The sequence below is a fragment of the Sus scrofa genome, chromosome 5 (genome assembly GCF_000003025.6).
Source record: "Sus scrofa isolate TJ Tabasco breed Duroc chromosome 5, Sscrofa11.1, whole genome shotgun sequence".
In the NCBI taxonomy this organism is placed as follows: Eukaryota; Metazoa; Chordata; class Mammalia; order Artiodactyla; family Suidae; genus Sus; species Sus scrofa.
Window position 1 is genome coordinate 66,041,302 of NC_010447.5, and position 26,954 is coordinate 66,068,255.

A 26,954-nucleotide genomic window follows, 5' to 3' on the forward strand; every position below is an offset into this window, starting at 1 on the left:
AGCAGAGTGGGTTAAAAGATTCGATGTTGTGTACGTGGCAGCTGCAGCTGTGATTCAACTCCTGGCCGGGAACTTTCATATGCAGTAGGTGCAGCCATAGGAAAAAAAAAAATCTTGAAAGCTGCTGCAGATAAATGACCTTTACATATGGAAGATTCACAGATGCTTTCTCATCATAAAACAATGGAAGCCGTAAGGTGTTGAAAAGGTTGAAATAAAAAAAAAAGCCATATCTCCAGAATTATATATCCAACAAGAGCATCCTTGGAAAGTGGGGGAAAAATGAATGTGAAATAAAAACTGAGAGAACTTTTTGCTGGCTGCAAAGAAATAATACCATATGGAAAGAGACAGAAAACAAAGAAGAGCATCTGAAATAGTAAAAATGTGGGTAAACTTAAACAACTATAAATACAGGCTATGCTTTCATCTCTTGGTTTCCTTAAAATACCTCTCAAAGCAAAAATAACAACACTGTACTGTGAGGTGGAATTTCCACACAGGATGGGGAGAGGGAAAGTGAACAGATGGTTCTAAGACTGACGCTGCATGGGAAAGTGAAAGGACATGAATTCTAAGGAGATTGTGGTCAGAATACTGCATCTTATTTCTCAAGTGCCCACAATAATAGCAATGCCAAGAGGTATTGGCAAAAAGCCAACACAAGTATTAAAAGGGAATACGAAAAAAAATATTCAATTATCCTCCAAGAAGGCAGAAAAGGAAGAACGGTGGCACAAAAAAGAAAAATGACAGACTGAATCCAATCATATCATAATTAGATTATATATAAATAAAACACTACAGCTAAAGGCAGGGATGGCCACCCGTGGATTAAATCAAGATACCCACTTATGGGCCATCTATAAAAGATGTGATTGAAAGAAAAGAGTAAGATGCTGTGGTAGTTCGCCAGGGCTGCTGTAACAAAATGCCAGAGGTCAGCCTTTCCCCAGAGCTCCGGATGGATAAGTCCAAGATCAAGGTCCAGGAAGTGTCATTCCTTCTAGGGACTCTCCCCTCGGTTTGGCTTGGTCTTTGCCCTGTGCCCACACATTCCGTGTCTATGGGAACAAATTTCCTTTTCTTTGCAGGACACCAGCCAGGACTGGATAAGGACTCACCTTACTGGCCTCATTTTAACCTCACTGCCTCTTTCCAGGCCCTCTCCCCAAACACGGTCACATTCTGAGTTACTTGGGGCTAAGACTTCAACATGGGAATTGTGGGCGGGCGAAGGTGCACAATTTTGTCCGTAACAAATATGAATAGTGAAAAAAGAAAGCAGAAGAAAGCTAGGCTTACTATGTGATCAGCTAACAACCCAGACTTCAAGTTAAGGAATACTGACATAGGTAAGAAGGAACCTATGGTTTTATAATGACGAAAGGGCCGATTCGATCTGTAAGGAAGACTTAAAAGTCATCAATGTTTATGTCTAAAGACAGAGTAACAAAACCCATGAAGCAAAATGTTCAACACTGCAGGGGGAAACAGATGGTGCTACTAAAGTATTATTCTTGTCACTTTTCTGTAAGTTTGATGTGTCAAAACCAAAGGTTACCACACACACACTTAGGGTAATTATTCTCCACTTACCATGAGGAAACAGCAGCTCTGGGATGTTAAAGAGACTTGCTCCGCCACAAAACTACTCGAAGAACTTGATGCCGGTCTTCTGATCACAAACATTTCCTGCATCACTTCCCAGTCCCGCGAGACATGAACCCTGCACTGGACGAGCCCTGGTCCTCAGCACAGGCCACACAGCCGCACCTCCCTCCCCATCCTCTTTGCTCTCTGCCCTCCTCTCCTATCACCTGCCCAGCAACACCCACCCCGCCACTGAGAGGCTCCCACATGCAGAGCCTGAGCCCTCCTTGGACCCCTCCGCCCTCCACTTGGTCTGGGTTGCTCCCCCCCGCAGGGACCAGCAGAGAGCGCGGTGTCCTCCCGCCCTGAGGGAGCCCTTCAGCACGTCCCCCAAATAAAGCAGCTCGCCTCCCTCTGGCCCCCTTGCTTCATTTTTCTCCGTTGCACTGACCACCCTGGCTGTGATTTGCCTTCCCCGACAGAGCACAGGTTCCACCAGGAGGGCGATTGGGTCGTTTTCTGTTCATTGCTACATATTCACAGTTGCAATAGTTCTAATGACTCTGATCATCGCTTCGCAAGTGTGTGCCATGCTCGATGTGTATTTACTGGCTGATTAGATAAGTGGACAAGTGCATGCGATCCCAATTAAATTTGCAACAGATTTTTCCAAAAATTGACCAATTGGTTCTAACATGTATATAGAACAGGGGTGCACACCCTACAGGGTGTGCAGCTGCGAGGCTGCAGTAACTGATGGTGTTACAGGAACCCGACCCACAGCTCTCGCTAAAACAGAACGAAGTCCCCCCACTCCAGCAAGTGCGGAGCTTGAGGGTCTGACACAGAATCACAGGCCAACTGAAAAAAGACTCCTCATCATGCTGTTGGGGGTAACTGTTTTACCATGTGGACAAAAAATATAGAAGTGAATTTTGACCCTATACCATTCAAAAACTCATTCCATGTAATTTAAAGTTTTAATATTCAAAAAATTCTCTAATACTGTAAGAAAAAGGAGATCAGGCTATGACCTTATGGTAGAGAAGGCTTCTTAGACACCAAACCCCCCCCCGCCCCAAACCACAAAGGACAAGGTTTATCAGTTTGACCTCGAAATAAAAAAACACTTATATGAAAAAAATGGATGATAACACAGGCAAGAGGCCAATGGACTGGAGAGTATTTGCAACATCTCCTGCAGCTCGCTAAGAAAAAGCCACAGAGTCCAAGAGAAACCTAGACAAAGAATGTTATGTGTGTGCTGGTGACGCGCCAGGGAGGGAATCCGAGTTGTCAACACGTATATGAAAAAAATGCTCAGACTCTAGTAGTCAGAGAAAAGCTCATTAAAGTAATGACATATTCGTCACTCATCAGATTAGCAAAATTTCATCAGACAGAATCAAGTGTTGCCAAAGATGTGGAAACGAAGAACTCTGTACACTTCTAGTGAGACTGAGGAACAGCAGAGCCATTTTTCATGACACAGCACAAGGCTAGTCCCCGAACCATTGCTTCTATAAGAAAACACTGACTACACTGAAATGTCTGCTAATAGAAGAATAGAGAAACAGGAGTCCCCATCGTGGTGCAGTGGAAACGAATCCGACTAGGAACCATGAAGTTGCGGGTTCAGTCCCTGGCCTTGCTTAATGGGTTAAGGATCTGGCGTTGCTGTGGCTGTGGTGTAGGCCAGCAGCTGTAGCTCCGATTCGACTCCTAGCCTGGGAACCTCCATGTGCCGCAGGTGTGGACCTAAAAAGAAAAAAAAAAAAAAAAAATTAGAGAAACAAAATATGCTGTATTTATTCTGCAGAATACAGTGGTTACAAGTAACTGGATCTATACATACCCATATAGAGCCCCAAGATATATTAAGTGAAAATACAGAATACAGAGAGCGTGCTGATATTTATGGATGTTTTTAGAACTTGAAGGATGCAGGAATGTACAGACATGCTGTGCTTGTCACCTCTGCAGGGACAGGAGGAAACAGGACAGCGACAACTGCTTAAAGGAACTTCACTTACAGCTCAATGTGTTATTTCTTAAAAAAAAAAAAAAGGAGGGGGTAGTTATTCCTTCTGGACAGTGGAGATGTGCACATTTCTTATTTGTCCTTTTTCGGTTACTCTGCAAATTTCCATCTGCAGCCAACTTCCTCTGCTCCCAGCCACGGGCTCCGCTCCAATGCTGGCAGGAAATCTGGTGGCCCTGGACATGCTGAGGCCAGCATAAGCCTGGACTCGATAGGTGATTTAAATGAGATTCAAGGTAGATTTTGACTGCACGTGATTTAAGCCTTAACTGACAGCTTCGTGTAAGCTGAGACTCACGCACTCATCAACATAATGGAAAAGCAAAAGGCACGGAAAACACGTTCTCCATGTAGATGAGGACGCAAGAGGGACCGGTCTCCCAAACAGTATTAAGTGAACCCAAATCCCTTTTCTCCAGCGCCATCTGGTGGAAAAGAGAGGTAAGCTCATCTGTACCGTCACAAAAAACGCCACAGTTGTGGTTATGACAGCACAGCTGCAGTTTTCAGTGAAGCCCCCCATTTGTTCTGTACGACTGTGAAGCACAAGTACGGAGCAACTGTTTACTGTCTCCAGCACCTTCCTCCAACTCAATTCTGACGCTTACTTGCTGGATGAGAAAGATCTGCTCTTCTCTCTTCTGCTCAGAGGTTCCTTCTTAAAGTTTTATCATCAGAGGCTGTTTCCTCAGGAGACAATTCTGGAACCACAGGCCGCATCCATCCATACCTTAAAGCCTCCAAAGCAAATAATGCCAACAGCTGATTTCTACATCAAATGTTTAGTGTCTGCTTTTACATAAACTATGACGGCAGGCATTTCTCATTTAAAGGACTTTTCAAATAGAATGCACTGTCACATAAATACAGAGTAGGACTTAAAATAGTTCCCTCTTCCAGGCACTGGCTGAGAGAGTACAAAACATACAGTATCTTATCAAGAGCCAATAAAGTAGGCTAGACCTTAAAGAAAAGTACTGACATTAAAAAAAGGGAAAAGGAGTTCCCGTCACGGCTCATCAGTAATGAACCTGACTAGTTTCCATGAGGACATGGCTTCAATCCCTGGCCTCACTCAGTGGGTTGAGGATCCGGCGTTGCCATGTGCTGCAGTGTAAGTCTCAGACGTGGCCTGGATCTGGCGTGGCTTTGGCTGTGGTGTAGGCCAGCTCCGATGTGACCCCTAGCCTGGGAACTTCCATATGCCACGGGTGTGGCCCTAAAAAAGCCAAAAAAAAAAAAAGGAAAGACAGCATAGTAATGGGGTTATTAATCCCCCAAGTTGCAGTATTGAGTCCCTTGATCCCTTTACAATCCAGAGATGCAGCGGAAGGAAACAAAGTCCAAGGCAGTCCCTCAGACGCTCCACAAGTTTTAGGTTTTGATGCAGATTTAAGGTTAGTGAGTTGCGGTCGCCCGGGTCAGATGATCCTGTAGATGCGCGCACACACACTGGGCGGTTGGTTTCCCTTCTCCTTTCTCGCAGTTTACGATGAAGACACTCATCCCTGTGTTGGGGCTGACGGATGTGAGTTCGGACCGACTCAGAGTCGCTGGCAAGGAGCACTTGAGGTCGGTCAGAAAATAGCCCAACAGGTTTCTCATGTAGGCGCCGTGACTCACGACTAAGACACTGGCCGCTAAGCCTAGAGCGGCGCCGTCTGAATTAAACGTGGAGGCACAGTTTTTCCCTAAAGGAAAGATCTCTGCCAAAGATGCTTCCAGACAGTTGCTTGGAGCTTCTTGGGAACACTGTTCATTTTGACCTGCTTCTTTCAGGATCAGCTGGCAAAGAAATTCAAAAAAGTCTTTTCCACGCATTTTCACCTATCGGGAGAGGGGGAGAAAGATGAAATAAAGTGACGTGAATGACCGTTTAAGACACAAATATATACATAATAGATTTGTATCTGCATCATCATGAGTATCATAGAAGCAAATGAAACTCAAATTAAAAGGGGGGGGTGTCACCAATAAGACTCAAAAGCAAGAACACTCGAAGGCAGGGCCACGGTGTCACTTACAGCTGCAGGGGCAGGAGAGGCGCGCCAGCCTCGCCGCTGGGCGAGGTCTTGCCCGGCCTCCTCTTGAGCAGCACTCCTGCTTCACTGACTCCCCTGCCTCTGCTGAAGCTCCTGCACCCTGTTCAGGGGGCTTTCTTAACAGGACCACCTAATAACCATTTCCCCAAAACCATTATCACTAATGACGCCAAGTTAATAAACAAGGAAGACAAGACAGCTGGGGCGGGGGGGGGAATGATATCGTGCAGAGTTGTTTTGTGAACCAAACAACTTTTTTTTTTTGCTTTTTAGGGCCATACCCATGGCATATGGAGGTTCCCAGGCCAGGGTCTAATGGGAGCTATAGCTGCCGGCCTACACGACAGCCACAGCAACACAGGATTCAAGCTGTGACTGTGACGTACACCACAGCCCACGGCAACGCCGTATCCTTAGCCCACTGAGCGAGGCCAGGGATTGAACCCACGACCTCATGAATCCTAGTCAGATTCGTTCCCACTGTGCCCCAATGGAAACTCCCCAACAACTTTCAAACTGCTTAGCTAAACAGAACCATCTCACGTCCACAAGTCAGAATGCAGCTACTCTGCCACTCGCAAGCTCATGCACATGGTGGCTTTCCTGGGCTACGTACCTGGTCCAAGGTCTCTCCTCCCGGCGGTGTGAACATGGCCCCCTCCTCCCCAGCGGCTTTGGCCATGGCCCTTAGCTCACTGAGAGGCTTGCCTTCCGCAACCCCGTATTTCTGCAATGATCCAACAGACAAAAGTGCCTCAAAGGGATGTGCAATACAACAACAAGTACGTGTGTACAGCAAATGCAGAACAATCATCCTGGGGATAACTCAGTTTCCTTCCGCTGACTTTCTCACAGCTCTGCTAAGAAAATTCAAACCCAGATCCATGTGACTTCAAAGCTCATCAGCTTCTTTAGGTTGATAAAAATTGAGGCTTAGCAAAGGACACACAAGTCACAGAGGACCACCAAGAAACATGAGAATTCTACCTTATTAGGAATCCATAGGAGTTCCCTTTGTGGCTCAGCAGTTAAAGAACCTGACTAGAATCCATGAGGATGTGGGTTTGCTCCCTGGCCCTGCTCAGTGGATTAAGGATCCGCCGTTGCCGTGAGCTGTGCTGTAGGTCACAGATGTGGCTCGGATCCTGAGTTGCTACGGCTGTGGTGTAGGCCAGCAGCTAAGCTCCAATTAGACCCCTAGCCTGGGAACTTCCATGTGCCACAAGTGCGGCCTTAAAAAGTAAAACAAAACAAGACGAAAGAGGAATCCATAGTATGAAAAGTGAAAATGGCACCTTTCTTAGGTTATTAAATCGGAAGACCAAAGAGACCACTAATGCTCAGTGCTGATGGGAGAAAAACTCTCCTAGACCATTCATGAGAGTACTGGCACATCTTTTCTGGAAGGAAATTTAGCAATATACACAAAAGCCTTTCAGAAAGTACATACTGAACAATTCCATTTCCAGTAAATGTTTTAGATATGTGTACGAAGATTATCTACAAAGATATTTATTTCAACATTATCTACATCAATGGAAAAATCTAGTCACAACCTAGATATCCTAAATTAGATCTTGGTTAAATAAATGATGCAATTATCAATATATCAGAATAACACAGTGTCATTAATTATATGATCATACTCATGTGCACTTATGGGCCTGAATGACAGCAAGTGAGAAAATCTGGTTAAAAACAATGCATACAGGAGTTCCCGTCGTGGTGCAGTGGTTGAGGAATCTGACTTGGAACCATGAGGTTGTGGGTTCGATCCCTGGCCTTGCTCAGTGGGTTAAGGATCCGGCGTTGCAGATCCTTGGTGGTGTAGGTTGCAGACACGGCTCAGATCCCACGTTGCTATGGCTCTGGCGTAGGCCGGTGGCTACAGCTCCGATTAGAGCCCTAGCCTGGGAACCTCCATATGCCGCAAGAGCGGCCCAAGAAATGGCAAAAAGACAAAATACAAACAAACAAACCAAAAAACAAACAATGCATATAGTAGGATTACATTTAGAAAGATATATACATAATCAGATAGGTAGACAGACAGATTTAAAAAAAAAGCAAATAAACATGAAAAAGTCAGGAGCACACACATGCCAAAATGTTCAGTGTTTGCGGGCGGTAGAAATGGTGATTGTATCCCCCCCGCCACAAATACTTTTAATTTTCTTACACCCTTGACTACATCTGGAGCAATCTCTAGTACGAAGAAGGCCATTAAAAACCATCTCTTAGTTTGTTTTCCCAGGAATGGAAACACCCAGCTGTTAAACATTCCAAAAGCTATGCTGGAGCATGTTTGGAGGAGAGGACGAGAGTGACAAATGGCTCCCCCTTGCTGAGACCGCCCCTGGCGGGGGTACCAACCAAAATGCAAGTGGAAGAGTTCCGTGATGGAGGGAAGGACCAGAGACGGGCAGATCTGGCGGAGATGTCTGGCCTGGACTCGGGAAGTCACAGAGGGCCACAGCCTCGGGTGAGTGGAAGCTGGCCAGGCTTGAGGAGCAAGCATTCCCAGCAGAGTGGAGCATAGATGTGGAAATTCAATGAGGACAGAACACAGAGGTGTTAGGCAACTTGGGGAAGATCCGTAAGAAGCACACAACCAGCGGTCCGGAGCATGGGCACCAGGCCCAGAGGCCTCAACCTGAACTCTGGTACGAAGGAGTGCTGTGACTCTGGGCATGGACTTGACCTCTGTGTGCCTTGGCTTCTGCCTGTGTAAATTGGGGGTTGAGAAAATGAGGGTTTTAAATCTTCACAGCATCGGGTCTTGTATTAACAAACCTGTAGCTTCAGGGAAGGGGTGGAATGTGGTGAGCACCATGCCAATGTGTGCCAACACTTGCCAATGTGATTGCTAAGTCTGGGCATTAAATGCAAGTGAAAAGGAAGGAGGCAACACAACAGACCCCATAGCTCTCAAGAGGCGGGTCAGAGTTACAACAGCTCTGGAAGGTGAAAGAGAAGTCGTGAACTGTCTGATACAGGGGCAGGTGTGGCAACCAAAATTTGCAAAGACTACTCTGGCTGCAGCATGCAGATTAGACTGGAAAAGGGGGTGCAGGACAGAGAGAGGAGGATCACTGTCCCATGACCCAGGTGACAGAGCACCGAGCTGCAGTGGGAGGGTAGCAGCAGGCCCATGGGGAAATGAAGAACTCAGGAGCCACTCAGAAGTCGAGCTGACAAGACGGCTGACACATGTGTGGCATGAGAGAGATAGTGCAGAGCCAAGGAGGAATGGCTTTGGCAACCAGGCGGAGCAGAGGCCACAGAGAGAAGACAGTGCAATGCACGGGCTAGAAGCAGCCACGGGGCAGCTAAGTCCAGGCAGCTTGATAAGTGAGCGTGCAGCTCAAGGAAGAGCCCACGGGCTGAAATCACAGGAGAGGATGAAACTACTCAGGGGGAGAGCACAGGTGAAGAAGGGACGCCCTGCCCACGACAACGCTTCCTCTGACTACCTCATGACATGCCCCGTCCAGCGTTTCCCAACTCAGAGTATTTTTCTTTCACAACATTCAAGCACTGGTTCCTGGGCACAGAGTGAGCTTTTCCAAGGAGCATTTATGCTGGAGCGCTGGTCTAGATGCTGAACGCTAACAGAGAACACACGCACATTAGGAAAAGCAGTTCTTCAAAGATGCTCTAGCCATTCTGTTACCGTTCTCTCCAGGTGTACTGGGAATCCCAGGCTGGCAGGACAGTAACCAGCTTACACGTCAGTACGACAGAGTAACCCAAAAAGGCTGTAGCAGGGGGAGACTTGGGGTCCAATCTCAGATCTGAAACTGCTGGATGGTTTTAGCTGAATCACAGCTTCAGGAAGATTCATTTCTGGTACATAAGCTGGGCATAAAAAATTCTTTTCATGCTGACAATTAAGGAGTCAGATTGGGAGGCTGGGGAGAGAACTTTTCACCGTTACTTTAAAACTGCTCTGTACTAAGTTCTCACAAGTGTATCTTGTTTTTATAACTGAAGATGCCTGCCTGTCTGCTATGATTTGAATAACTGAATAAGACACTATTTATAAGAGTAAGTAACAGTGACTGCCACAGGGTAGGTTCTTAACATACTAGCTCATGTCATATCCCTACTAGGAAGGCATCCAATTCCTAGCCATGGGAAAAATCGAGGTGGTGTATTGATTATTTACGGTAAAAACAACAATATGCAGGTAAGTTCCTTACCCTTTCTCGAAGTCTGGAGTCATATTTTACCGTCAGATCTTTGCAGAATTTGTTCTTCTCCAAAATCCCATGCACGGTCTGCAAATCAAAAGACAACTATTTCTTTTCTTATAAAAAAAAAAAAAAGAAAGAAAAAAAATCATCCTTGGAGTTCCCACTGTGGCTCAGCTGTTGGGTTAAGAATCTGACTGCAGTGGCTCGGGTCCCTGCAGAGGCAAAGGTTTGATCCCCAGCCTGGGGCAGGATCTGGCATTGCCACTACTATGACATAGGTCACAGCTGTGACTTGGATTTGACCCCTGGCCTGGGAACTTCCATATGCTGCGGGTGCAGCCATAAAAAAAAAAAATCATTTGTGAGGCTTCAGTGCTTGGTTCAAATCTTTTGCCTTTTTTTTTTTTTTTTTTTTTTTTTTTTGGTGGCATAGGAAGACCCTGAACTCACCTCCTCCCGTGGACACAACAAATCTGTAACCACATGTGGAATAGTGCCCTTGGAAAGGGATCTGAAAACTGGGTGAACAGTCTCCTCAATGAAGGGTAAAAGGACAGCACCATGATGGACAGAAGGAGCAGAGGAGGGCTTGGCAAGGAGACCCCACACCCCGGCCCCAGCAATCTGCAAGGAGGAGGGGTGGCAAGGTCTGCCTCTCCCAGAGCGGGAGGGATCTGAGCTCCACACCAGACACCCCCGCCACTGCACGGAAGACCAGCCCCCACAACACCTGAGAACCAAGGTCTGTGGAACTGACACATTTGTTGATAGTCTAATGCTGGGCTCTAGCAACGATGTGTGGATATACCATGTTCATTTATCGACTCACCTACTGCTCAACACATGGGCTGTTTCTACTCTCTGCGTGTTACAAATAAAGCTGCCAGTACACAGTTCTGTACAGGTCTTCAGGTGGACACATGCTCTTACTTCTCGTGGATACATCTCTGGGACTGAAATTGCTGGATTATATTGTCAGCCTATGTGCAGCTCTCCCACTGTTTTCCAAAGTAGTTCTTCCATTGTACATTCTCACCAGCAATGTCTGAATTCTAGTTGTTCCATATCCTTTAAACTTCCATATTTTAGCCATGCACACAGTGGAATGGTATCTCCCAGTGACTTTGTGTTTCTGTCACGATCAACTATGCTGAGCACCTTCTCATGGGTGTACTGGCTTTCTACGTATCTTGCTTGGTAAGGTGCTAAGTGCTTGGTTCAAATCTTTTGCTTTTTTTTTTTTTTTTTTTTTGCCTTTTTAGGGTCAAACCCATGGTATACCGAAGTTCCCAGGGTAGGAGTCGAATTGGAGCTGTAGCTGCTGGCCTACACCACAGGCACAGACACATCAGATCCAAGCAGCGTCTGCAACCTACACCACAGCTCACGGCAACTCCAGATCCTTAACCCACTGAGTGACGCCAGGGTTCGAACCCATGTCCTCATGTATGCTAGTCGGGTTAATTAATCACTGAGCCATGATGGGAACTCTTTTGCCTTTTTTCTTTTTTTTTTTTTGCTATTTTAGGATCTCAAAATAGCAAAACCTCCTCGGCATATGGAGGTTCCCGGGCTAGGGGTCAAATCAGAGCTGTGGGGGACGACATTCCAACCCTGTTATTCCCTCAAGGCGGTCACAAGTCTCTTTCTGCTGAGCTTTTAGGAGTTGATTTGGTTCTTTTTAAAATCTCTAGGATCATTTTTATAGGAACGTGTTCCCTAAAGATATTTCACACGCCTTTTATTTCTTTATAGTAACAGTTGCTCTTTAAACTGCATCGGGATTCTAATACCTGACGTCTCATTGGTTACATCTCTGCGGTCCTTCCACTGGTGCTCAGGACACCTTCTTTGCCTTTTTTTTTTTGCTTTTTTTTTTTTTTGTCTTTTGTTGTTGCTATTTCTTGGGCCGCTCCCGCGGCATATGGAGGTTCCCAGGCTAGGGGTTGAATCGGAGCTGTAGCCACCGGCCTACGCCAGAGCCACAGCAACGCGGGATCCGAGCTGCGTCTGCAACCTACACCACAGCTCACAGCAACGCCGGATCGTTAACCCACTGAGCAAGGGCAGGGATCGAACCCGCAACCTCATGGTTCCTAGTCGGATTCGTTAACCACTGCGCCACGACGGGAACTCCTTCTTTGCCTTTTTATAGGTGTTCTGTTAGATGTTTCCCCCAAGATACTCTTAATTTTTAAATTACCAAAATAAAATCAAGCACGACAGTAAAATGAAAGGAAAATAGTTCTGTGGGTGGGGAGAAGAGGGTTGCGTGTGATGTCTGTGGGCAATTTAATCCCCAACAGACTCTGGTGGCAAATTTTTCAAGGTTACAGCTATTGAGCCTTTGGACTCATCCGTATCAACCTTGATGCAAGACTCACCTGCTTTGTCCTCGTGAGGTCACTGGAGAAAACGTGAGTAAATTTCACGTTATTAAGAAATACACCAGCAGCAGCTGCCTGCTTAAATCCAGTTTCTGAAAGAGGCTCATCTATTCCTTGTCCTGCAGTATTAAGAGAAGGAACAGTATCATCAAGTACACGCGTGTGTGCACACATGGGATGTAAATGAAAATCTCACCTAAGAGAACATAAGCAGCATTTATCTGTATTTCATTAAAAGAGTTCCAGAGTTCCCCTTGTGGCGCAGCAGAAATGAGTCCATTTAGGAACCAGGAGGTTGTGGGTTCGATCCCTGGCCTCGATCAGTGGGTTAAGGATCCAGTGTTGCTGTGAGCTGTGGTGTAGGTCACAGACAAGATTCAGATCCTGCGTTGCTATGACTGTGCTGTAGGCTGGCAGCTGTAGCTCCAACTGGAACCCTAGCCTGGGAACCTTCATGTGCCACAGGTGTGACCCTAAAAAGCAAAAAAGGTAAAAATAAACATAAAAGATTTCCTTGGGTGCAACTTCTCAGAGAACTGAAAGCAAGCAAAACGAAGCTACGACCCTTACTGGCTCAGGTGTTCTGTCTCCCAGAAAAATGTCTGTCTGGCGGGAATGAGGGTGACAAGACTGTCCCAAGCTCTCCCCTTCACACTTGCCCATCCCTTCACCAGAGTGTTTTACTAACGCTGTTTCCAACCTTATGTCCTGAGTTCAGCTGCTGCAATTGGGTCAGAGCATCACCTAAGAAGCTTTCCTTCTTTATCTCCATTGCTCAAATTCAGGAACGTTCGATACTGCACATCATTCTCTATGACAAGTCTTCTCCTACGCCGGAGCGAATAACAGCTCCATCAATGACCGGGCATGATGGAAAATAACCCACTGTGAATGAGAGTCAGCAGAAACAGCACGTAACAGATGTGGAACCACTAATACTTGGGACCTGGATATCAGCCAACAGACACAAGGACCACAAAAATGAGCAACAATCAGAAGCCATCAGAAACAACCAGACGGCTTTCCAATAGAACCAGAGTCCATGAAAATGGAATTGCTAAGGAGGAAAGAAAATCCCTCAGTGGTTTACGGGAGAGTCAGCTTTCTGAGACGCTCAATGAACCCAAAGGCAGGACGGAAGCTGCTCCCGGGCACAGACACGAGGAGATGGAGCAGGTCTCAGATGTGTGAGGGACACAGAGAAAAGATGAGGATTCCTAAGCACGTCTACCAGGAATCCCGGAAGAGACAGCAGAGAAGAACAGGAAGCAGGAAATGGAGAACAGTAACGAGGGAAGACATAAAACTACAGATAAAGGAAGCATGATGTACACCAAGAAGGATGGATTATTAAAACAAACAAACAAACCCAAACCTCCTAGATTTAGTAAGAGAAACCGCAGAATATCAAAATGAAATAAAAAGACTTTAAAAGCAGTTACAGTGAAAGACTACCCAGCATGGGACAGCATGTGGCTGAGAAGACTGCTGAACAGGAACAGAAGCCAAACAAAACAGCAGAGTAACAGCTTCCAAGAGCCAAGAGAACCATCAGTCTAGAACGGTCCAGACAAAAAATGATTGACAAGCATAAAAACAGAATTGTCTGGAATAGAGTGGGTTGAAGCTATCTTTGCCACCAACTGATTTACTTGAGAGGGCTTTTCAAAAAAGATGCTTCAGGAACACAGGACTGAGACATGAAAGAAATGATGAGAGAAACTGGCAAATAGAGGGAGTTCCCATTGTGGCGCAGTGGTTAACGAATCCGACTAGGAACCATGAGGTTGCGGGTTTGATCCCTGGCCTTGTGCAGTGGGTTAAGGATCCAGCGTTGCTGTGGCTCTGGTGTAGGCCGGTGGCTATAGCTCTGATTAGACCCCTAGCCTGGGAACCTCCACATGTCGTGGGAGCAGCCCTAGAAAAGGCAAAAAGACAAAACAAAACAAAACAAAACAAACAAAAAAACAAAAACAAAGAAACTGGCAAAGAGAGATGTAAATCTAAAGGAACACCACCTAAGTAACAAATTAGATAATGCCTGTGTCAGGTGGTTTAAGGACTGAGACACTAAATAATAGCAGGTACTTTGTATTTTTGGGGGGAGTATTAATCTTATACTTTATTATGCATGAATGATAAAAACTCAAAGGCAACCATTAAAAGAATAGAAATGGCTTATTTCAAAGCCAGTAAGGGAGTTCCCATCATGGCTCAGCGGAAATGAATCTGACTAGCATCCATGAGGACCCAGGTTTGATCTCTGGCCTCCCTCACTGGGTTAAGGATCCAGCGGTACCGTGAGCTGTGGTGTAGGTCTCAGACAAGGCTTGGATCCTGCGTTGCTGTGGCTGTGGTGTAGGCCTAGAACTACAGCTCCAATTCAACCCCTAGCTTGGGAACCTGCATATGCTGCAGGTGCAGCCCTAAGAAGAAAAAAAAAAAAAAGCTAACAGTGGGTCAAATAAGAAAAAGAAAAAGAAAAGCAGACACTTAAGAAGTAAAGATGGGAGTTCCCGTCGTGGCGCAGTGGTTAATGAATCCAACTAGGAACCATGAGGTTGCAGGTTCGATCCCTGCCCTTGCTCAGTGGGTTAAGGATCCAGTGTTGCCGTGAGCTGTGGTGTAGGTCGCAGATGCGGCTCGGATCCCACATTGCTGTGGCTCTGATGTAGGCTGGCAGCTACAGCTCCAATTAGACCCCTAGCCTGGGAAGCTCCATATGCCACGGGAGTGGCCCAAGAAATGGCAAAAAGACAAAAAAAGACAAAAAAAGAAAAAAAAAAAAGTAAAGATGAGTGAGAAGGAAATGACCAGAAGAAGAAAAGAACTGCAAAGGCAAAGTCCAACCAACACACCAGAAACCAGAGTCATCGTGGACAGATCGCTCTCAGCAGTTAACAGAAAGAGTCTAATTTTTTTTTTTTTTTTTAAGAACCCAGCTACTTACCATTCACAAGGTAACATGCAGGACATCAGTACACAGCAAGGTTGAAAGGGATGGAAAATTCTACGTCAGGCAAATTCCAACCCCAAAGAAATGCGCAGCCATATCACTCTCAGAAACGCAGGACTTTCTGACAAAGTCTTAGTAAGAATTGTGAAGATCGCTATAAATAATCAATGTTCCAATTCACCAAGGAGATAGAGCAACTTTTAAATGAATGTGCCTAATAAAATAGTGTCTAACTCCATATAAGGAGAACACCAAGCACAAGCTGAGAAAATTTCAGGCATTAAAGGATGAGCTGGCCATCACAGTGGGTAATTCGACACACCTCACTCATTCACTGACACTTAGGTCATACAGGCAAGTGAGTAAATTTACAAAATTAATACAGTACAGAGCATTTGAACCCCAGAATCAAGCTTAATTGTTTGACATATAACTCCAAACCCAGCAACAGAAAACATAGATTTTTCTTAAGCATACAGTGGTAGACTTATAAAAACTGATCATGCTCACCAGCTTCAGATGTATTATCAAATAAACCATATTGCCAGTACACAAAGCAATCACTGGAAGTCAATCACGAAAGATGAAGAACAAAAATCAAAAAGCCCACTCGTTTGGAAATTTACAAACAGTTCTAAATAACTCATGGGTCAATGAAGAAACTGCAAAGGAAATTTAAGATACCCAGTGCTGAATACTCATGAGGTTACTGCAAATCAAAACTGTAGGTGTGTACACTGTAAGTCAGCCACACTCCAATAAAAGTACATGTATTCCTAAACTAAAAAAGAAAAGAAAAGCTGAGAATTGAGAGTTACATAACAATTGAAAATTCCCTAAAAAACAAACAAAAAACTGGAAGTGTGGAACAAAAAGGGTCCTTCAAATAGATAAGGCTTGAATGCTTAAAAAAAAAAAAAAAAAAAAAAAAAAAAAAAGGGAGGCAGTAACTTTCCAAAGTTAGGAAAAGAACACAAAACAAACCTGAAAGACAGGTGTGAACTCAAAAATTTTTATTCATGTTCTACTGTGAAATGAGATGAAAGAGCAGGGCTCACGGACAAAGCTGTGTGTGCGGGGGGGTGCGATTAATTATCAGCCTAGTTTCCAGGAGAGGGAGTCAGACGTCAGACTCATGGGGTATAAAAAGCAGTTTCTGCAAAACCCAGATGTCCCTAACCCCAAAATATAAAATGCTTGTATAATCAGAGCACAGAAATAGCATGTCTAGCTGAAAGCTCACCCCAGATATGCTTTAAAAGCCAGACCAGATGGATCACAGGGAGATTAAAAGATCTGAACCCAAATGAACAGAACAAGGGAGGGAAGACTGTTCAGAATAAAGTAACAATCCCCATGTGAGAACAGGAATTCTCCTTTTAAACCATTTCTGTGGTACTACTAAAAATAATATAGCTATCTTAGCAGAAAAATACCATTAACACCCGCCAGTAAAGTTCTGCTCCCAAATGGGACATCATTTAAAACTCTGGCAGACACAGTTTAAGACAACTAGACCCAATATAACTCTTTCTCCAGCTGACTGGGCTGCTTTGAAGCTGCCCCCAAACAGCGTGGGGCACCCTCCTTTACCCCAGTTCACTTCAGAGACTTAGGCTTCTTGGTTACCATCTGCTCCAGTCATATTCCTGTGACTATGATGCTTTAATTCTGTAATCCCAGTTCACAGACCAGAGCTGCCCCCGTCCACCCTCCCCCCTTCCCCAGATCCCATTACCTGGCATCTCACATTAACACTAGCGGAGAAAGCTAAAAAAAAAAAAAAGAGAATACCAACCTTGAAGTATCTTCTCCTTGTTAAGTCTCGTTTCTCCACTGAAATAGAGGGGGGAGGGAAAGCCTTTATTACCAAATTAGGTTATTTTTGAAATGAGAAAAAAAAAATCAGCGATGAAATGTAGCATGCGAACCTTGTACATACTTCAGCATCTCACCTGCAGAAGTGAAAGGCATTCTAAACTAACATCTGCAAATGTCTACTCTATGTACCTAGTGGATGAGCTAAACATTTCAAACTGCCCCAAATTAAAATGTATACATCAATCTTGAGTGAACTGAAGGCAGCGAACACTATTTTAAAAGTCTATGTACAGGGAGTTCCCTAGTGGCTCAGCAGGTTAAGGATCCGGTGTTGTCACTGTACGGGTTGATGCCATGGGACACGTGCGAACCTGGCCTGGGAATTTCCACGTGCCAGGTGCAGCCAAAAAATACATAAATATAAATAAATATATAGGTATAAATAAATATTTTGGTTAAATAATCCTCTTAAATATGTTGTCCAAAACAGCGTTCACAGGCATCCGGACCAAAACAGACACCGGGTCCATCAGTTGCTGGGCTGAAGGGGCGGAGCGCACAGCCCGCAAGCCCCGCCCTGCCTCCGAAGGTCCCCCGCCCCCGCTCCCGCCCCCACCGCGGCTGCTCAAGCGGCTCCAGGCTCCACTTGGCAAGGAACCATCCGCAGACCTCGCTGGGACGTTACAAAACCAAACCCGTTCTGAAGCAACCCGGAGTGACAGGATGGGAAACTGTCACGTGACAACTAACCTGGGGCTGGAGAGGGAAAGTGGAGGAAGGGAGCATGGGGACCAGGCTGGACAATAGAGCACATGGACAGTAAAGAGCACAGGAGGTGGTCTGGGAGAATCCCCCAGAAATTTCTGAGCTTTTTTTTTCAACAGGTAATTTTATTTAAAATGTTTTTCATTTGTTTATTTTGTGGCCACACTCTCAGAAGCTGCAGGGCCAGGGACTGATCGGGCGCTATAGTAGGTACCTGAACCGGGGCAGTAACAACGCAGGGTCCTTAACCCGACTCTCAGCTCTTTTTCTGTGCTGAGCACAGGGTCGGGCACTGGACACAAAGATGCACAAGACCGGTGGCTCAGAAGGAAGGAGCTGGCTTGTGCTGTGGGGACAGCAGACAGAGAAGTGGAAATGGTGGGTGCAAATACTCCACAGGCTCCTTTGGATCCATTTATCTCCTCTTTTGGAATCAAATGTCTACAGCCCACATGTACACCCTTCCATGCCTGGGAGAGGTGACAGTCCTTGAAAGGAAACCTCCCTGCATCTATCTGGCTCAGGAACAAAACTGCTCTGGCTGTACACTTAGCAGCTGTGTGACACTCGATGCCTCAGTTTCCTTGTCTGTAAAATGGGGATAATGATAGTCCCTGCCTCACGGGAGTCCCAGGATAACGGAGAGTAAAGCATTTAGAACACTGCCAGGTGTTTAGGAAGCACTCGGTAGTTGTATTTTTAAGTCATTTTTGGACAGACTATACACATGCCAAAGAGTTAATTCGATGCATTTTTAGTGTTTTAAAATTGTGAAATAAACAATATAAGTAGCATAATGATAAAGCCAGCAGACACGTAACACCACCCAAGTTAAACACTGAGCCAGCCTCCTGGACCCTGTCCCTGTCTATCACAATGTCCCCCACTCCCCAGGGGACCCCCTGCCAGGACATGTGCCTGCTCAAGCGTTTGCCTTTCCCCACAGTTTTCCTGCCCAGGTGCAGCATAGGTTTAGTTTGCCTGTTGTTGAATCTTATAATGAATTGCTTCTTGCTATATGCAGTTTTTGGTGTGTTGCTTCTTGTGTTCAACCTTTTGGGAGATACACTAACGCTGCTGAGAGAGGCTGTAATTGCATTCTCACTACTGTGTAAACTCCACTGGAAGAATTTACTGCAGTGTATTCCATGTCCAGTGTTGACAGACACTTAGATTGTTTCCGGTTTGGGGCTACACGGCCATGCAGATGTTTGTACAGAGTGCAGCTGACTCTCCAGGGCAGTGGTACTCAAAGGCTGGTCCCTGGCCTGGCAGCACCGGCATGGCCTGGAAACTTGCTGGAAGTGCAAAGTCTCGGGCCCCACCGCCACAGACACTTTGAATCAGGAACTGCACGGTGGGGGCCCGGCAGTCTGCGTTCGTAAACCCACCAAGTGATGCTGATGTGTGCTCTTGTTTGGGATCCACTCATAGATGGGAATCAACTCTTTGTGCAAACCAAGTTTTACTGGAATGCCGTCACACCCACGAGTACGCAATGTTTTCGATTATTTTCACCCTATAATGGTGGAATCGAGCAGTTCAGACAGACCTTATGGCCTGCAAAGCTGAAATGATTTATTCTCCTGCCCTTGAACGAAAGGTCTGCTGACCCCTGCCTAGTGATCTATACCTAGCACTAGAACGGCTGGGCCACAGCATTTGCAAACACACTATGCTTATGCCAATGTGGTTAAACCACCACCACCACCACCACCACCACCACTCTGCAGGGTTCCACATCCTCACCATCACTTAGTAAGAGTTTTCAATTTGTGCCAATCTGGCACCTGAACAGTCTACCTCGCTTTGATTTTATTTGTATTTCCCTGATTACTTCCCTCCTGCTTTGTTTTCAAGTGAAGCACTAGTTTAAAAAGAAAACATTCTCAGAGTTCCCACTGTGGTGCAGTAGAAAAGAATCTGATTAGGAACCATGAGGTTGCAGGTTCGATCCCTGGCCTCGCTCAGTGGCTTAAGGATCTGGCGTCGCCCTGAGCTGTGGTGTAGGTCACAGACGCAGCTCGGATCTGGCATTGCTGTGGCTGTGGCGTAGGCTGACAGCTGTAGCTCCAATGTGATCCCTAGCCTGGGAACCTCCATGTGCCATGGGTGCGGCCCTAAAAAGCAAAAAATAAAAAATAAATAAGTAAAAGAAAACATTCTCATGTGGGATTGATTCACACAGATCCAGACAGGAATACCATCAGACCTTCGAGTCAGAATCACAAACCTGGGTCTCGTCCTAGAAATTCCACCCTTGTTTACAAAACCAGCTATCCGTCAACCCCACCTAGGACTCAGGTTCTCAAACTTGAATCCCCCTGGGCGGGGTGGGAGGGGGTGGGGGGAGGTGCTTAGGAAAACAGACTGCTGGACCTGGCCAAATCGTTCTCATTCCTGAAGACCCAACACAGCCAGCCAGTTCCTTGAGGCAGGCTTCCCTCCCATTCCCTGCCTATCCACCCCATTTAAATACCCTGGTTCTGTGCTCCCACTTTACGTGGCACTACTGCCAGGTAACTGCCAGTTAACTTTTGTAGTTGTGGGTCTATCCTGGCCGCAGTTCCTTCAAGGCACGGTCAGAGACTGCATCACCCTTATCTGCCTGGTACCTGGAGAAGTTTCTGGGAGATGAAAGAACCTCAGTGTATGTACTCTGCAGATGGAGAGTCGTTTGGAATTACCTATCAAAATGACACGTTTGGGGAGTTCCCTGGTGGCTCAGAAGGTTAAGGACCTGGAGCTGCCACTGCTGTGGCCTGGATTCAATCCCTGCCCCAGGGGCTTCTGTGCATGCCATGGGCACAGCCAAAAAAAGAAAAAAGAGAGACAAGTCTGTTTACCCTTTGATCCAGCAGCCCTATTACTAGGAATGCCTGCATTCTTCTCTATTTAAAAAAATACATGCTATAGTAAAATTCTAACATCAAAAGATGGCAAATAACCTAAATGCCCATAACAGGAACTGGTTATTTTAACAAGCAGTGCGATGCGATATCTACCTAATGGAAATCTATGCACCTGAGTCCCCTGGAAGGAGAATGATTTATGTAAAGATACGGAAAGGTCACCAGGACATTCAGCAGAAAAAGCAAAGTACAAAGTGATATACAAAGACTGCTAGCTTTTTAGAAAGGTGAGAAACAAGGATAAACATTTGATCTGCACAGAGACGCTGCGAGGACTCACAGGAGACATATCCCTGTGGCCACCTGCGGGGTGAGGGGACAGAAGACTTCAGAGAACTGTTCTGATGTCTAAGCATGTGGACGCGCTGGCTCAAAAAACATATGACAAGGAGTTCTCTGGTGGCCTAGTGGTTGTGCATTTGGCATTGTCACTGTTGTGGCGCGGGTTCAATCCCTGGCCTGGGAACTTCTGCATGCCACGAGTGCAGCCACACACACACAAAATATGACAAATAAATTACTCAGAACAACTTGCTACAGATTTGCCAGTATTATCATTCTGGAAGTGAATATCAATATAAAAGATGTCTTATACTCCAAAATCCATTTAAATCATATAAAATGGACACAAAAGAGGAGATTAAGCTCTGCCGTTCAGATGGATAAAGCATCCAGGGCAATGATGGGGAAGGTGGTACTTCTAATATGAAAACAGGTCCCCAACCCTGGATCCACTTCCAGTTTCAGACTCAGAATCTTGCTGACACCAAGAATGAAAGGACTGTACTTAAGTCCAAGGGACATCCTCTTTAGACAGTGGCTCTGGAATCAATTCCAGCTTCCAGCAGAGTTCAAAGAATGTCTCCCCTGCCCCAATTCCATATTTACTGTTATACAGGATCCTCAAAAGGTTTTCCCCACTTTATGTGGATGGATCACAAGCTCTCTCACTCATTTTATAAAACTAATGCCAAGGGTCAGAAGAGATTTAATAACCATGCCAGACCAGGTCTTTACGAATCACACAAATTCAGCAGAGATGAGAACTTTTGGTATGCTCACCGGAAAGGTAGCTCAAGAATTTAATCCTAACAGCTGATTTGATAAAGGATTCAGAATAAAACATCATCAAACTGTCATCCTATAAAAAATGGAATCCCACTACTTTAATAATTTGCAACCGTACTGCCCCAACCATCTAACCAGTTTCAGCAAACGGAGAAAAAAATAGTTATAATACAGTAAAAAGATTTTGCTGTAAGTCAGTAGAGACTACAGCAAACACTGCTGCATTATTCACCATCGCTGGTGTTCTGCTGGGCATTTTTTTTTTTTTTTTTTGCTTTTGAATCACTTTATAAATATTATAGAGCAGAAATCTAGAAATCGAATTTTCTCCCAAGAAGATACATAAATATTTAGTTTTACAGCTTTTATCAGCTTTATCAAGAGGTCTGTATAAATCTTGGAAGCGACTGTTTAAAGTACATCTCGGAGTTCCCGTCGTGGCGCAGTGGTTAACGAATCCGACTAGGAACCATGAGGTTGCGGGTTCGGTCCCTGCCCTTGCTCAGTGGGTTAAAGGATCCGGCGTTGCCGTGATCTGTGGTGTAGGTTGCAGACGCGGCTCGGATCCTGCGTTGCTGTGGCTCTGGCGTAGGCTGGCAGCTCCAGCTCCGATTCGACCCCTAGCCTGGGAACCTCCATATGCCGCGGGAGCGGCCCAAGAAATAGCAACAACAACAAAAAGACAAAAGACCAAAAAAAATAAAAAAATAATAAAGTACATCTCTTTCGGGAGTGAGAAGGAAAAGGAGGTGGCTACAATAGGTTTACTATCCATCTGCTTCCTTGGCCAAAGCCTGGCTTGTAGCAGCGGCAGGGAAGGTGGGGGAAGTGGAATGGTCAGAGGAACATAGTTTGAAGGGGTCAGGAGTACCACCACTCGTTTTCAAAATCGGCAGTGTGATCCACTTCCAAGTCAGACACCCGACTCTGTAAGAATCCAAACGCTTATGCCAAGAAGTCGAGTCTCATGACCGGCCATTTATAGGCCCACAAATATGCACCATTTGTTTTGCAGATGATCACGCTGCTCTTCACTTAAAAAGACATTTTATGTGGTCAGTTCTGCTTTGTAGCCTATGAAATGTCTTTAGAAATCATATAGAAAGCTTCATTTCCCAAACACGCCCTTTTGAGGAATTGAAATTCAACAGACGGGTACTCATTTCGCCACCAGAGACAAAACGTGGGATATCAGTATACATCTGGGGCAAGTCTTCAGAACAGACACACTTTGGTATTCATGGAAATGGAGTGTATGCACCTGATATTTAATCAGTGTTCGTGATTCACGAGGGCTTTATCCTAATTCCTCCATGCCGATTAATTCATTTGAAAATACAGATAGGAGTTCCCGTCGTGGCGCAGCAGAAACAAATCTGACTAGTAACCATGAGGGCACGGGTTCTACCCCTGGCCTTGCTCAGTGGGTTAAGGATCTGGTGTTGCCATGAGCTGTGGTGTAGGTCGCAGACGCGGCTTGGATCTGGCGTTGCTGTGGCTGACCACTAACCTGGGAACTTCCATATGCCTTGGGTACGGCCCTAAAAAGCAAAAAAAAAAAAAAAAAAAAAATACTGATCATGCTCTGAGTTTCAAAGCATTTGACAGCATCAGGTAATAGAAAACTCAAAGTAAATTCCCAATATTGTGCTACATGATTCAATCTTGCTGATTCCAATAGAGTCATTATATTTAACTCTGCTGATTATCAATCCAATTTGAAGTTGTTTCTTTTCCCGAAAGGACCATCAATCTTTAGCTCTGAAACTCTGAAGCATGGCCCTATCAATTAATTCAACACTTTCTCTGTACTTTCCCATGGAAAAAACAGAACAAAGTAAATTCTTATCACTCTTCACAATTATATTAGGGGAAATAAAAAGTAGCCTCTAAAATGGCTGGTGATATTCAAGCAACCTACAGACTCTAGATTTTACCTCTACAAAGCAGGAGACAAAAGAGCAGGTAGTCAAGAGTAGTTTAAATCCCGCCTCCCGGAGTTCCTGTCGTGGCTCAGTGGTTAACGAATCTGACTAGGAACCATGAGGTTGCGGGTTTGGTCCCTGCCCTTGCTCAGTGGGTTAACGATCCGGCGTTGCCGTGAGCTGTGGTGTAGGTTGCAGACGCGGCTCGGATGCCGCGTTGCTATGGCTCTGGCGTAGGCCAGTGGCTATAGCTCCGATTTGACCCCTAGCCTAGGAACCTCCATATGCTGTGGGAGCGGCCCAAAGAAATAGCAAAAAGACAAAAAAAAAAAAAAAAAAAAAAAAAAAACGCCTCCCTAACTTGTCATGTGACTTTAAGTCACATGCCCTCCATGACTGTGTCCTCACCTGCAAAGTGAGACAGTCTTTACAGCAGAAATTGGTACTACGTTGTAAATCAAATGTACTTTAATAAAAATTTTAAAAAGAGAGAAGCAGTCTTTCTTAAGACTTATTTTTAAATTAATTCATCCTAGGATTTTTATGTGGAACCGGGTTTAAAAAATCAAGCCCTTTTTGGAGTTCCTTGCGACGCAGCGGGTTAAAGAGCCTGCATTGTCATTGCAGCAGCTCAGGTAGCTGCTGTGGTGCAGGTTCGATCCCTGGCCTGGGAACTTCCACATGCCAAGGGCGCGGCCAAAAAGATAAATAAAAATCAAGCCCTTTTTAAGAAGCAGGGAGGAGACAAAATCCACATTCATATAACTATTGTCTGTTAAGAATCCAAACAGGAATCATCTTGTTTCCCAAGGAATAGTTTAGCCAGATTTTCTATGACTTCTGCGCTTCAATTCTATGTCAGGCACTGCGCCAAAGCATCCAGAAAATGCTCTACCATTAGAGAAATCAAGGTTCTAGTTCCAATTTTGCTACTACATTAGAGGAATCAAGGTTCTAGTTCCATGGTCATAAAGCATTCTATAAAATTGAAAGGGATGGGGGTGGGAGCTTGATTTCTAGTTCAGACATTAAAATCCTAAAGGGACAACTCAAATGATTGCCAAGGTTATCTTTCTGTAAGGAAGAAGAGGACAAAAAAGACAACAGCTTAAGTCGTTCGGACAAGGTCAGGCCATACTGATGTTCCCTGCAAGCTCCACGAAGTCAAAGATGGAATCTTATTACCTGCAACCCAGTCCTCTGACACAAAGTACCCACTCAGAATGCTGCTTCCATTAAACCACACATACCTATTAGAGGATTAAGTGCATTTGTACTAGAGCCCTCCCTTCAGAAATAAAAGTTATTTCATCTCCGATATATTTCTCCTCCTCCATTATGCTATTCACTTTACCTTTCTGCCATTTAATCGTCACGCTAACCCAGGAAAGTGGGCCCTATCACTACCCCCATTTTAAACATCAGAAAACTGAGGTCGTAAAGATTAAGCCGGTTAAAGGAAGCCCAGGTTACAAGGCTCCTAGCTGGAGCCCAGAATCTTAACCCATGTCTATCTTGCATGTGCTCCTGACCACCCTGAATTTCACTTTCTGTTAACACTGGGCAAATAAGCATTGAGAAGGAAAAAGGAAGAGACGTGAAGATATCTCGGCATCTAGCTCCATGTAACGTTATGATAAAAGTATTTGTTCGGGGTGATGCAGGCCGCCGACACCAGGGCATGGCCCTCCCCAGCCCTCTCCCAGCTACGTCAGCTCTGCGGGTTAGAAATGAAACTCAGACGCGAGCCAAGGGGACTGAGGGGACAAGACGGGGCGGGCGCAAAGCAACATCAGCCTGCACCAGCCCCTCTGCAGACCTTAAGGGGACAGGCTGGGGCCAACACAGGGCCAGGGAAGCGCTGGCACAGGGCTGTCTCTTCCGCTTCAGCTGCCACCGGGTGGCGGGTGACCTTGACCACTCACCCCTACAGACTTCTCAGTCCTTATCTAACAGGGTGACATCTGACACCCGGCGTCCCGCTAGACGTCGCTGGGGCTGGAGGGCCCAGAAAGTAACTCAGCGGAAACACCTAGAAAACCGCCAGGTCAAGCCGAGCCTGGGGCGGGGGCGGGGGTGGATAGTAAGCCTGAAGGACAGGGCGGGACAGTGTGGCAGATCCTCGGTCCCCCCGCCCAGCCCGCAACAGTCCGCAGAAGGGAGAGAGCAGCCCCCGCCAGCCATACTCACTGCCGGACCAAGGTCAGAGCGAAGCGCGTCATTCCTCCGAAGCCGGCAAGAAGCGAAGCAACTTCCGCATCTGCACCCCGCAGCCCGCACCCCTTACCCGGCACCAGCGCCGCAGACCGGCACTGCGCCCACCACGCCACCGCTTCCGCACCCCGCCGCCAGTCGGCTCCGTTGCTATAGGCCGAGGAGGCCGTTACGTCACTCCCGGATGGCCAATCAGGACTGTGGGAGGCCGGCAGGTCGCTGAGAGTGTTGCGCTGCGCGGCACCGTCCAGGTCTCCGGCGCGTGCGCTCCCGCGCGCCGGCCCGTGATTGGTGCGAGGCAGGTGCGTGAGGCCCCGCCCCAGGGGCGGGGAGGCGGGTCGTGCTTGGGCAAATCAAGGTAGCGGAGTCTCGGTGCAGATAAGGGAGCTGCTGCTGGGATCTGGGGTGGGTCTGATTTGAGGCTGGAGTGCAGCCAGCAGTCTTGTTTCGTGGGTGTACAGCGCCAGACACGTTCGGTCCTGCGAGATTTTGTGTTAGCCCTCGGCACTGGAGGTGTAGAGTCAGCAAGGTCTACGCGCTGAGACCCACCCGCCTTCGGCCCTCAACTCCTGAAGTGACCCGCTCCGGGAGCGAATCTAGTCTGGCCCTTTTGCGCCCTCGTCTAGACTAGGCCAAGTGCTTTGCCTACCTACCGACACCGATTTTACCAAAGAGTCCTCTCCTTGGTCTCAAGCTCCTCTTCCTGCCTTTAATATCTCACCGAGTTTCTCTGGGTCATTTTTCCAATCCTGAGCCTCAACCTGCCCCCTGACTACAAATCTCCATTGATTCCTGTCGTGTTCACAGTTGAATTCAGCATCTCTACCCCATCGCAACAGTCTGGAGTAACGTCTTCCACGTTGTTTTTTGAAGAGAATCTGGTGAATAATTTTCTCTTTTAACGATGAGAGAGTTACTTCACCTTCCTCATCCTACTTTACACAGAAGATACAATGGGATAAAGTACCTAGCCATGAAAGGGATAGGTAATGTCAGCTTTACCTTGTCTTCCATGCATTTTTGCTGTATTCTTA

At 46.1% G+C, this 26,954-nt stretch overlaps 1 protein-coding gene across 3 annotated transcripts; it reads right to left on the bottom strand.

The window, feature by feature from the left end:
• Window positions 3,378-26,270, bottom strand: TIGAR (TP53 induced glycolysis regulatory phosphatase). Of its 3 annotated transcripts, XR_002344132.1 has the most exons (7): window positions 25,897-26,054; window positions 17,014-17,051; window positions 12,257-12,378; window positions 9,879-9,956; window positions 9,150-9,284; window positions 6,293-6,403; window positions 3,378-5,461 (listed from the first exon to the last, which is right to left on the bottom strand). XR_002344132.1 is itself a non-coding variant. In XM_005655710.3 (6 exons), exons 1-6 carry the CDS (start codon window positions 25,926-25,928, stop codon window positions 5,033-5,035), a joined length of 810 nt encoding a protein of 269 aa, XP_005655767.1. In that variant the 5' UTR covers window positions 25,929-26,270; the 3' UTR covers window positions 3,378-5,032. The 3 variants fall into 3 exon arrangements, 2 of the variants coding, with proteins under 2 accessions (XP_005655767.1, XP_020948106.1); XM_005655710.3 differs by lacking the exon at window positions 9,150-9,284 and having other exon boundaries at window positions 25,897-26,270; XM_021092447.1 differs by lacking the exons at window positions 9,150-9,284; window positions 12,257-12,378 and having other exon boundaries at window positions 25,897-25,912.